Source organism: Meles meles, chromosome 13 (assembly GCF_922984935.1).
Source record: "Meles meles chromosome 13, mMelMel3.1 paternal haplotype, whole genome shotgun sequence".
Classification (NCBI taxonomy): domain Eukaryota; kingdom Metazoa; phylum Chordata; class Mammalia; order Carnivora; family Mustelidae; genus Meles; species Meles meles.
Window position 1 is genome coordinate 28933377 of NC_060078.1, and position 13803 is coordinate 28947179.

Sequence of the window (13803 nt, forward strand, 5' to 3'; positions counted from 1 at the left end):
TTTCCACAGTCCCAGACTTACTACTAATGACACATCCTTTACGCTCAAGTATTAAATTTTCCAGAGAGAAAAGAAATAATCATTCTCCTCCTCAATTGTGATTCAAAATAGAAAATTATAGCTTCTTTTCCCATAAAAGAAAATCCTATTTGTGATATTGAAAGCAAGTATTGAGTTCCTCACTCTATAAAATCATTTTTAATAACTGGATGTGGCCCTTTCTTTCCTCATATAATAACAAATGGTAGCCATGTAAAATCATCTTTTACACCTGGAAATAAAGTATAACACCACTTCAATTGCTATGGATTCTTTCAGGAAGTTTTGTATCTTTAATTTTCTGAACGATACATTCCCTATAATATAAAGAGATACTTCCAATTATTTCTCAAATTAACTTACAAGATATGCCTCCATAAGAAAACTGAAAAGTCAGTTTTGCAAGTAATTGGCTTATCCTTTTGCCAATCATCCAAAAAATCTAAAAACATCCAATTTTAGAATACATCTATTCTTTTGTTTTCATCTATTTAATTCCACTTTACTTTCCAACTGTGAGTTTGGTTCCTAACACAGGTTCTCCTAAAGTATGTTTCATTCAGCAATTTTTGATTGCCCAGGTGCCTTAAGAACACGTCTAATAGCCTTCTTAGTCTCTATTCTATTTGTGGCTAAAAAAATTTTTAAACAACAATGCATGGGGTAGGGGGACACTGAATAACCAGTGAATAGACGCAATTTAAAATAATCCTTCTTACTTTTAGCAAAAATGCCTCCATACATTTATGTTCTATTTGAATTTTCAATGCACTTCTTAGATTTCATTTTAGTGTTTTTTTTAATATACTTAATTTTATATTGAAAATTACTTACTATTTCTCTAAACTATTGCAGTGCTCTCATAACAAATAATATTCACACCAGTGAGCAAGCTCTGACTCTGATGTACATTAGATAGGATGAGTTTGAGGTCTGAGAGGCATGTGCAAATGGGTAATGTCCTCTGGGCAGCTGACACGCAGAATCCTGAAGCTCAGGAGAAAATCAAGCCTAGAAATAGAGATACAGTAACTATGCACCCATGTTATGCCCTAAACCATGAGATTAAATGAGTTCTTCCAAGTTTCAGAGGCGAGGAAGGTAAGGCAGGCAAGGATAGTACTTTGCAAAACAAGTACCCACTAGAAAAAGGAAGAGGAGAGAAATGAAGAGGCAGAAACACGTGAAAACTGGGTTCAAATTCAAGCTCTACTTTACTCTGCTTACCCATGTCTATTTTGATCCTTTTCCCCTGTTTTTCCCATATTGTGAAATGTGACCTACAAAGTGGCCATGAAGGAGAATTGCTTATAAAAATTACCCATAGAATTTAATGGAGTGCCCTGTTCAGTGCTAAATAATTCACCAATTAATTACTGTTACTATGTGGAAAGATACTTTTCTCTTTGTGGAATTCACTTTTCCAAAGCCAAATGCCATTGAATTTTAGAAGGCTGCTGAGAGGTAGCAAATTACCTATTTGATTTAAAAATGGATGAAGTCCACATATTTTTATTTAGCGAATTGAATCCATTTCACCAAGGGAAGTAATCTACCCTATCCAGGACAATAACTTATAATTAGGTAATAAGGAAACATAAAATTGAAGAGCTTAAGATTTGCTTCCGAAGTTTTAACAAATGCTTAATAGAGAAAATGAAAGATACACTAACATATATTAATAACTGATCTATGTTTATTTAGAGGATTAGATACGGGATGGTAAAAGGACAGAATAGTGAACTAAAAAAGCAAAGGAATGACAATAAGTAAAAAATAGAAAACCTCCAGTGTCTTGTTCCCACATAAGACTTATGGAATCATGCCAACATGCTTCACTCCAGAGCAGACAGCCAGTCACTCACTGAGGCTGCATTAGAGCCAAGGGAAGGAAATCCTTTCTCCCACTCTGCTTCCAAAGATAATAACAGAAAACTAGAGAATGATGGATTTTACTACCAAAAGGCCATGTTTATATAACTCATGTCCCTCATTGGCTCTGTAAAGTCAAGTCTACTAAACTTGCATTATAGAGCAAAAGAAATATATGTACAAAGACAATCAATTTTGCAAAACTCGTAATATCTCCAAACTGTCTAAAGAATACCTGTTATACTCACTAAACTTAAACTGTAACATCATTCCCATCAGGCCTCCAATTGTACTAACTAGAATAAAGCTCATCACAGGATAAGGTAAAAAAAGTAAACTCAGTCATAAGCATAGTGATTCACATTTCTTCAACTCTAAATAATAACCATGCCCAGCAGACGGAGTAACTCACACACACATGCCCCAAACCATCCCAGCCTTTTCTGGGTCATGGATCTTGAAAGCACAGAATTAGATTGACATAATCAATCGTGGTCCTTAGATAAAATTGAACTGATGGAACTAGCCTATTTTATTTTTTGTTGTCATATCGTCATATTCTATATCCCTTGCTTCAGTTCCATTCCACTCCTCCCCTCCTATAGGCATCCCCTTAATAGTTAATGGATGCCCTTCTGATCAACTTTCCATAACTCTTTTGATATACATCTTTCAATGATATATAGCTTTTCAGATTTACATAAACAGTATTGTACTTCCTTTCTCTTTCTCCTTCTCTGTTTCTGTATCTCTCTGTTTGTCTCTATTTCTCTCTCTCCCCCACCTTTGTTTTTCTCTGTCTCCTCCTGCCCCAACATGGTGTTTTCATGATCTATCATGTTGAAATAAATAAATAAAAATATAAATATATATATATTTGTTTTAATTGCATATATATATTTAAGTTGTTTTAATTGCATATATATATATATAGTAAGCACCATAGGTTAGTTCAAGCAACATATAGTCCGGCTCTCTCTTGCCCTTCATGGCAATGGAAGCAGGACATTAGATTTCCCAGACTTCTCTGCAACTCAGAATGGCATGTGACAGAATTCTAGCCAATAAGGTGACAGCAGATGTCTGCTGAGATGTCTTCTGGCAAAACTTTCAAACTGTCAGCCAATCAGCCCCGCTTTACCCAAAACTTGTTTGTACCTGTCTATAAAAACCCTGCACCACTCCAGCCTGGTGTGCTCAGCTGGCAGGAGCTGCTGACCACCCGCAGGCGCCCGCGTTACAATAAAGATCCTCTTGCTATTTGCAAAAAAAAAAAAAAAAGGGAATCAGAATGTTGTTATGACCTTTAGCTCCTCCTTCTCCTATTTCTGGTATGATGCCTGGACATAAAGCAGTGTTACTGCAAAGCTGAAGAGGGAAGCTGACAGAGCAAAACTATAGAAAGAGCACAGATCCTTGATGTCATCAGCTCTGAACTTCTTACCTATTTGTTATTTGAGAAAAATTAGTTCCCAATCAATTTAATTCATTTAGTTTATTTTCCATTTATAGCATTCTATCAGATGCATTTATAACGTATTTTATCTGTCATATTCCTAGTCAAGAACATTTAGGTAATATCCAATTCTTTGCCATGGGAAACAACACTAGAATAAACATTTTCATACATGCTTCTTTTTATAGATATGCAAGAGTCCCTCTAACGTATATACTCTGTTGCGGGCTTAACTGCATCCTCCCCACAATTCATGTTTGTAATTCTAATTCCCTTTTTAGGGGATTAGTTTAGAATATAACTATATACAGAAATAGGGCCTTTGAAGATGTGATTAAGTTAAAATGAAGCCATTAGGGTGGGCCCTAATCCAGTATGATCACTGTCCTTTTAAGAAGAAATTAGGACGCAGACACCAAAGAGGGGTAATCATGTTGCAGATGTAGCAAAAAGGGAGCCATGGATAAGTCAAGAAGAGAGGCCTCAGGAGAAACCAAACTTAGCAACACCTTGATCTTGGACTTCTAGTCTTTAGACTATGAGAAAATAAATTTCTATTGTTTAAGCCACCCAGTCTTTGATACTTTGTAATGGCAGCCCTAGCAAACTAATACAATTTGGCAGTAGAATTTCTGGGTCAGAACGCATTTGAATTGTCAATTTCAACAAATATTACAAAATTGGTCTCCAAAATAACATGACCAGTAGAACAAACCCAGTAGTGGGTTTGTTCACATGTTCCCATCTCCTCTTGAGCACAAGATATTGCAGGACATTTCAACTTCCGCAAACACAGGAAGTACAAAGTGGGCCTCGTTGTTGTTTTAATTGCATTTTTGATTACCAATGTCATTGGTGATCTATTTGGGGTTGACTAGACAGCCATTCACTGAACTGCTTACCTGTACTTTTTATCCATTTTTCTCCTAGGTGGCCTATTTTTCTCACTGATTTCTAAGAATTCCCTATATATTCTATATATAATCTTTTGTCAGTAATAGTCCCTGAAAATATCCTCTCCCTGCTTAATATGTCTCTCTTTGTATCCATAAAGATCCTACCATCTATATATTAAAGTTCCATTTGTTTTGCATCTTTACAGATACTAGGTTATTACTATACATAAATTTTTACCAATCTCATAGGTACGATAAGATATCATCATTATTCTAATCTGTATCTAGTAACTAGTGAAAAAAGCTAAATATCTTTTCGTTTATCTATTGGTCATTCTAATATTCTCTTCTGTGAATTACTTTTTCCCTTATCATTGACCCATTATTATTGATCTCTATTATTCTTTTCCTTATTAATTTTTAAATAATTCTTTATAAAATCCAGGGTGCCTGTGTGGCTCAGTCGGTTAAACATCTGTCTTCGACTCTGGTCATGATCCCAGGGTCCTGGGATTGAGCCCTGCAACAGGCTCCCTGCTCGGTGGGTAGTCTGCTTCTCCCTTTCCCTCTCCCTCTGTCTGCTCCTGCTCTCTCAAGCTCATCCTCTCTCTCAAATAAATACATGAAATCTTAAAAAAAAAAATTATTTATAAAAATCTTATACTAAGTCATTTTTGTTTAATGGTCTATGAGTTGCTATTTCCATAATAATACTACATAACAAAACACCTAAAACTCAGTGGCACAGAAGGTTTATTCTCTCGCACGCATTTTTAGGCAGTTAGGTTGGCTAATCCAAGATGGGCTGGCTGGGCTTACTCCAAGATACAGTTTTGGAATCCAAATCTGTTGTACATGTTTCTCATCCTTCTTAGACAAGTAAGCTACCAAGAGCATGTTCTTCCCATGGCGACAACAAAAATACAAGAAGGGCAAGTGGAAAAGTACAAACTAAAACTACTTCCCATTTGTCAGACTGACAGGGTAACTCTCTTATCCCTCAAATTGTTCAAGAACTCCAGGGGCCTTTTGACCCCCATACCTCAGAGACAGAAAATTAGAGAATATGATTCTCAAGTGGGCCCTGTTGAAGGCTTCCAGTGCTGGGGCTTCCAGTGCTCTGCTCCCAGCACACAGTTTACTGATGAAAACGGATCCCCCAGAAGTCCAGTGTGAACTTTTCACCTGCAGCACTCTTGCCTTTGCTGTTACAATTACTGACATTGGCCCCAGTGGTTCTTTTTTTTTTTTTTTTAAAGATTTATTTATTTGACAGATAGAGATTACAAGTAGGCAGAGGGAGAGAGAGAGAGAGAGAGAGACCAAAGCAGGCTCCCAGCTAAGCAGAGAGCCCGATGCAGGGCTCGATCCCAGGACCCTGGGATCATGACCTGAGCTGAAGGCAGAGGCTTTAACCTGCTGAGCTATTCAGGCGCCCCACCCCCAGTGGTTCCTTAAGAAAGAACAAGCTTGCTCACTCAGAGGTATGGCATGACATCCACACTTACAGCCTCAGTTTACTAAACACGGTGGGTCCGTCAGGAGGGCCTTCTGTCTCCTTCTGCCTCCAATCACTCACAAGCCCAAACAGCTTCTCCCACCAGGTAATGCAGGCCATAAAAAGGATTCTAGCTTAAGGTCTCTGATGTTCTTTCTTATTAGGTTCTTTCTTATCCAGGACCAGTTCAATGCATTAAAATGTTTCTAGTAATAAACACATTGTAAAAGAAAGAAGTCCAGGTCTTCATTCTTCTCCTCTCTGAAGACCCCCAGACTCTCCAAGTTTCTTCCACTCCTCCCAGTTTTGACCAGCCTTTTAGGTGAAGGAAGACTGGAAAGGATAACCTTTATCAAATCAGAAAAAGACTCTCCTACACCAGTACCTGAGAAACAAAAGGATAAATATCTCACAATGATTTAAAAACACTGGGGTGCACCTTATGGTTGCTACATAAAATACAAAATTTCCAGTTAACTTTGAATTTCAGAGAAATAATGAATAATTTTCCAGCATAAGCATGTCCTATGCAACATTTGGGACATATTTATACTTAAACTATTGCTTGTTTACCTGAAATTCAAACCTGTGTGTCTTGTATTTTGCTAAATCTGGCCATTCTACTTCCTATATTTCATGAATGGGATAAATTGAGGATAGGGACAACTAAAACTCCCTTGTACCTAAACTTAAAGCAGCCACAGAGCCAGATCCTCGCATCCTGACATCCTATCAGAGAACTAAGGTTGACAGAACCAACCAAAACACCAGTTCTCACCCCATTACTGCAAAGGAAGGAGCTGCTTTTTAGATAACCAGGTGTGGTTCCTGGTCACCTCCCAGCAATACATTTCTAAATATACTCTGCTAGAAGATCTTAGTTCCCAGAAATGCAATATGGGATCCAAGGAGAGAAAGGAAGAGTGACATATATTGTGCCCAGAGATATGAGAGCCCAAAAGGAGGGCCACAGACACAGATTAGGTTTTATGCATCTCTCTTAGAAAAATGAATCCAAATTGCTTTCAATTATCTAGGGTTAAATTCACCCCCCAGTAGCTGCCCCAGTGGGTATGTACCTTCTGAAACCCAGAAATGTACTGAGATTTAAGAGAGAAGAGATTTAAAATTTAAGAGAGAAATTCTGTAATTCAAAGTTGATAGTAATTAAGCTCAAAGAGGATATACATAGCTCACTCATGGCAAACACCAAAAAATCTCATCTTTTAAAAAACAAGCAGACAGAAAAAAATCCAAAATCAAAAGTCTATGTAGCATAAGCGTAAGATAGTATCTTAAAGATACAAAGGGAAATCATCCTCAACAGAAAATTTAGACTATATCTACACTGTGCTCTCAGTGAAATACCCAAACACAAAAATTCTAGGACAGAAGTGACAGATAGAGCAAGTAAAATGAAAAAGAAAACTGAAGTGAGAGGTCAAAATCAAGAGACGTAGCAAAGATTAAAAAAATTTTAAAAACCAGCAAAACAAAAAAAAATAAACAAATTAATTTAAAAGTCACAATTGGAGAAATCACTCTTCTCCTTTATTGGCTGCCTCTCTATCAGCCACTTCCACATCCAAAGAGCAAAAGAACCAAGGAATAGAACTGCTCCCCTGGACTTAATTCTCAGCAACAAAGAGAAATATGTGAGTGAAGTGAAAGTGACAGGAACCTTGGGGAAAACTGAACAGATCACCTTAGAGTTCGCAGCAATCAAGGAAGAAAACACAAGGCAAAGTAAGACAAGTATCTTAGATTGTTGAGCAGTTCAGAGAAAATATAAGCATGTTCCAGAGCCAGAGATTCTAAAATGATAGGTAGGTCAAAAAAATAAAGATCACTACAACAATCACAAGAGGAAAATATGGGAAAGAACATCCGCAAATCTAACTCAAGGTGGTGTACAAGGAGCTTTCTAAAGTGCTAAGATTTTCAAAGGACATAGAAAAGAAGGAAGAAGGGAATGGGGAGAATGAACACATCAGGATAGTATTGGCTTTTATTGACTAAACCTAAGATAAGCAAAGCCTTGTGAAAAACACTCAAAACAATATAAAAACTTGAGGTTATATTTGAGAAAGAAGGACAAGAAACGTACAACTGCTGGCCCTCCACTCCCAGGCAGAGTTCATGATACTGACAAACAACAGAGAGGAAGGAAAATTACAATATTTTGCTTTGCTTTCAACCTGCCTGCCAAGGAGAATGCTCTTTACAACAAAAAGATTGTGCCAACAGTCTTGAGAATAAATTAATGAACAAAAGACAATGAAGGAATATTTAACTATTTAGATCAATGTCCATTTCCAGGTGCAGGGTTTCTCACTCTCAGCACTACTGATACTTTAGGCTGGATAATTCTTTGTTGTGGGGGCTGTCCTGTGGGTTGTAGGATGTTCAGCACCCCTGGCCTCTACCCATGAAACACCAATAGCACCAGCCACCCAGTTGTAAGAATCAAAAATATCTCCAGACATTGCCAAATGTCCCCTGGGGAGCAAAAGTACCCTGGGTTGAGAACCACTATATTACAGAGCAGTGAAAAATTTGTATATATCATCACAGAATTATTGTTTGCATCTTTGAGTAATCACGGCATTGAGAACTGATGGATGTTGTCCCATATATCGGAAAGGTAGGCTCTAAAAATTAAAACCTGTAAATTTGATGTTGGTCCCCAAGAAATTTTAACACAGTATCAAAATTTTATTAATTAGAAGACAACAATGATCCAATGATATCTTGGTATAGTTTCATTAAGAGCTACTCATACTAATGAGGTTGAATTTTCTTCTCTTTTTTTCATATCATTGCTAAAGACGGTATATTAGTTTTATTAAAACTTTTTTAAATCTCATAGGAAATATTTCACAAGATAAATACAAGCTGTCTCATACACTGTTGGTCTCAGTGTTTATCGGTAAAATCTCTATTGAAGGCATTCTGGCAATAGGTGTAAAATTTTATTGTCTAAAAGATAAAGCAATGCCACCTTTAGGAATCTGAACACATGTACGTGAAGATGCATGTCACGGATTGCAGTATTGTTTGTGTTAACCAAAAAGCCAGAAACAACCTAAATGTGCATCAGTTAGGGACTGGTTAAATAAATTGTCATATATTCTTTCATTGATATGACTTTAACTGTGACCAAAAGGATCAGGAAAAGCCTTAGGGGATATACAAAATCCAAATGGATGTCATTTGCCTAGCAGTGGAAAGATACTAAAAATATTTAATCACCAGCATGGCTCAGGCTCCAACCAGAGTTTAGCCTAGAGAGGAGTCTTAGAAGGCCCCTTTTGTGCCAAATGCTTCCCTTTAATTGCTGGGTCTAAGGAAGGTACCAGGCAAGAGGCCAAGTAGAGGAAGACTACTAGTAGTGAGAAGAAGGGATACAAAAGTATTTCATATTTTAACAATTTGTATGGCTTTACTGGGGAATATGAGTCCTCACCAATACACAGCAACATTAATATATTCCAGCATAGTGTGGGGCAATAAAATGGTTAAATTCAACCAAGCGGCAGCTATAATAAAGAGTGAAATAAATGTATGTGTCCTGATACAGAATGATACATTAATTTTTTTTTTAATTTGCGCCTGAAACTGATAGCAGTTTTTGGGATCGGTACAGGAGGAAGATTTATTTTCATCCTACAACCCTTTGTGGCAGATGCAATAGGTGTGCAAACATGCCTTGCAGCTCTGGCCCAGCTTCACGCCTCTAGATTTCAAAAACTAAATACAGCTTGGGTGAGATTATAAAAGGTCACAGGCATCAGATAACTTCTAGGAAGACTGTGGGGGGAGCTTCTAGTGTCCAGCCCAAGAATCCGGAATGGGTGGAAACTAGCACATCTCCAGGACTGTCTCTCAGGTAGAGCTGGATATTTTTCCTGCCACATCGTCTTTGGCTGTTTCCCTCAATCTCCTAGAGATTCTATGAACTATCTAATGTCATTTATGAAACTCTGTAGACTGTTGGTTGCAATAAAGAACTGTAGCCAAAGAACCCTTTGTTAAAATTAAAAATTGAAATAAATATTCAAATATAACTTACTCAGTTTAAAAGTTCATATTTTTATAAAAAAACAACAACAACAAATTTTAAGCATGCAAGCTGGACGGTGGTACAATTCTGACCTGAACACATCTGGCCAAAGAACGAAATCCAATATAGCCAGCCTAGAGATCTGGGTCTTAAAAGCCCATCTGAATGTCAGCTGTGTCCCAACCACCAGATAAAATATCATACGAAAATTCATCTAGAAATGAACATTATGTGATCATATCTAGGAAAATCCTAATGGGGCAGAAAAGAGAAAAAGAAGGATTAATCCTTCCAGGTATTAAAACATGTCATAAAATGAAGTTATTTAGAAAGTAGGGATTGGAGGGCACCTGCATGGCTCAGTCAGTTAAGCGTCTGCCTTTGGCTCAGGTCATATGGTCCCAGGATCTGGGATAGAGTCCTGCATTGGTTCTCTGCTCAGCAGGGAGTCGGCTTTTCCCTCTCCCTCTGCCCCTCCCAGTCACGCGCTCACACACACTCGCTTGCTCTCTTTCTCTCTCAAATAAATAAAATCTTAAAAAAAAAAAAAGTATGGATTGGATAAAAATTAGAATGTGCTAGGGTGAGTGCTGTGAATTTTGTAAGACTGATGAATCAGGCCTGTACCCCTGAAACAAAAAATACATTATATGTTAATAAAAATAATAAATGAGTAAATAATTAAATAAAAATTAGATACAAATATTACTGCAACAGAAGAGAGAGTTGGGAAACAGATTAATTATAAATTTAGCTTATGATAAAGATGACATTTTAAATCGGCAGGAAAAAGAGTTATTCTTAAATAAATCACACTGATCAAATGAATAAACATTTGGATGAAAAACTGACATAAAACTGACTCCCAGCCTCACTCTTTTGCTCAAAATCAATTCCAGATGTAGCAAAGACTAAAATTCTGAAAGTATAAGTGAAATTATCTATAACACATTTTTGCATACTAGTTGAAGCAAAAAGTCATTTAAAGGAAACACAAAACCCAGAACTCCTAAGAAAAAGAGGTTTAAAATTTTGAGTACAAAAATATTTTATTTTCTGCGTTATTTAAAAATAAAACATAAAAGTCGAAAACTAAACAACAAATTGGGGGAAAATACTTACAACATAGTAAAAAGACAAAAAATCAATGGGCTTAATTTACCATGGAGAAAGAAAAAGAAAAAATGGACAAAGAATATAAAAAGGCAATTTATGTAAAAAGAAATTTTTAAATGGGCTAAATAACTATTTAAAAATTGCTCAATCTTCCTCATAACTAATTAAATGCAAATCCAAAGAACAAGACATGTCACTTTTACCTATCAGACTGTCAAAAGTGAAATTTTTGAAGGAGTATCATCAGTGCTGGTTAGCATTGGGCACATAAGCTCTCAGCATACAGCTAGTGGGGATATAAACTGATACAAATTTCTTAAAGAGATATATGAAAATAGCTATCAAATTTTATATTCTGCATACTCTTAACCCTCTGATATTTCCAATTAAAGGTAATACTTAAATTTTAAAGTGAGCATTTCCAAACTTGTGCACCCACTCTAGAAAGCAGTATGGAGGTTCCTCAAAAAGTTAAATATAGAACTACCCCACGCCAGCAATTGCACTACTAGGTATTTACCCAAAGGATACAAAAATACAGATTCAAAGGGGTACATGCACCCCGATGTTTATAGCAGCATTATCAGCAGTAGCCAAACTATGGAAAGAACCCAAGTGTCCATCGACTGACGAATGGATAAAGAAGAAGTGGTATGTGTATACATACACACACACACACAATATTAATCAGTCATCAAAAAGAATGGTATCTTGGGGCACCTGGGTGGCTCAGTGGGTTAAGCCGCTGCCTTCAGCTCAGGTCGTGATCTCAGGGTTCTGGGATCGAGTCCCACATCGGGCTCTCTGCTCAACGGAGAGCCTGCTTCCCTTCCTCTCTCTCTGCCTGCCTCTCTTGTGATTTCTCTCTGTCAAATAAATAAATAAAATCTTTAAAAAAAAAAAAAAAGAATGGTATCTTGCCATTTGCAACAACATGGATGGAACTAGAATGTATTACGCTTAGTAACATAGGTCAGTACATAGTAACACAGGTCAGTTAGAAAAAGACAAACACCATATGATTTCATTCATATGTGGAATTTAAGAAACAAAAACAAATGAACATATGGGAACATATGGGAAGGTGTAAAAAAGAGACAGAGAGGAAGCAAACCGTAAGAGACTCCTAACAGCAGAGAACAAACTGAGGGCTGACGGAGGGAAGTGGGCAGGGGCGGGCTAGATGGGTAATGGGTATTAAGGAGGGTACTTGTTGAGTCCATCTGCCTTCAGCTCAGGTCATGATCCCAGGGTCCTGGGATCAAGCCCTACATCGGGCTCCCTGCAGGGAGACTGCTTCTCCCTCTCCCCCTGCTGCTCCCCTGCTTGTGCTCACTCTTTCTCTCTATCAAATAACTAAATAATTTTTTTTTTTCAAAAAAGGAGGGCATTTGTTATAAGGCACTAGATATTGTATGTAAGTGATGAATCACTGAATTCTAATCCTGAAACTATTATATTTTATGTTAACTAACTAGAATTTAAATAAAAATTTTAAAATAGTGAGCATTTCCTTAGACCCAGTAATTTTACTTCCATGAGATTATCCTAAATATACACTCACAAAAGTACATCAAGATATAAGAACAAGGATATTCCACACAACATAGCAACATGAAAAAACAAAAAGTACTAAAAACAACATCTATCAATACAAAATGGACTAAATGAATTATGCTACATCCATATAAAATACTATGAGGTTGAAAAGAATGAGACAGGTCTACATGAATTACTATGCATCTGTCTTAACTAAATAGAACTGCCTTAAGTGGGGGGAAAGGGCAGGTCAATATATACAACATTGGGCCTTTTTATTCTTGACCTAAACTGGGATTCTGTAAACCAGCAAGAGGAGCATAATGTATGGATATTGCATACGCAACCAACAGTGCCTATCACAGGTTATTTGATTCTAAAAACCAGTATTCCTTTGTTTCCTCATGCTAGAGAAAAAAGAATTGCTGTATCTAACCAAAAAGCGAATCAATCTTGCAAACTCCCATGGAAATATGACCTATGACCCCAGCCCTGGAATAAGACAGACACTGATACCTCTTCCGGAGAATCACAGAGAAATCGGTTTTATTTCCTACTCTCCCTTCATCCCCAGCCGCAAACAAACACACGTTAGAGGTCAGAGCCTTTATTGGATTCACGAGTATCTATCCCCAGCACTAAGAATAATGTCTGCTACTCAAGTCATCTAAAGTGAGTGAATTAATTACTTCCAAAGCCAATATCAGAGTAGATCCCACGTAGTACTTTCAGCAACCCTGCCTCTCAGTCACTCTGAGGGTTCTCAGTGAACTAACCCAGGGCCACTTTGTATTAATGCAAAGATAAGAAACTTATCAACTGAGACTTGGTAATTCATTTATCATCTATTTAATGGTACACCTCCACCCCAATTCTTTACGTCAAATGCATAGACTGAGGAGATAAATGTCGTACAATGTAATTTAAGCAACGCCACTCAAAGCACAAGTCTGCAATGATACAAGGAGCTTGCAAGGATGTAAATGAATATTTCCTTCATCTAAAAAGTCTTGCTACAAAGTCTTAAAGCATAGATGACTTACATTCCATTAGAAACTTTTCTTCTCCTTTCATGGACCAGTAACAGATTGAGAACTGCTGATCATATGTTGAATACAGCTAATGCAGAGCCTGAAATGCTCGAGTTCCACTACTTGAGGAACTTTCCTTGCACTCAACATTGCCTTTTCCATCAAATCTATTTCCCCACTGATGGAGGGACCTGAAGCAGCCCAAGTATATTGGCTGGGATAATGGAGACGGGAAATAGAGGTCTGGGAGGGAGGAGGGGGTGCCAAATAAATTTGACCTAATTTACAATTTG

The 13803-nt window shown here is 37.2% G+C and overlaps 1 protein-coding gene across 1 annotated transcript in view; it reads right to left on the reverse strand.

Annotated features, from left to right (window-relative positions):
* CTNNA3 (catenin alpha 3) overlaps positions 1–13585 on the reverse strand; it is a 1394003-nt gene extending 1380418 nt beyond the window's left edge. Inside the window, exon 1 of the mRNA XM_046026581.1 lies at positions 13523–13585. Within this exon, the coding sequence (XP_045882537.1) occupies positions 13523–13553 (31 nt within the window). The 5' untranslated portion in view covers positions 13554–13585. The remainder of the gene's footprint in view (positions 1–13522) is intronic.
* Between the last annotated feature and the right edge of the window lie 218 nt (positions 13586–13803).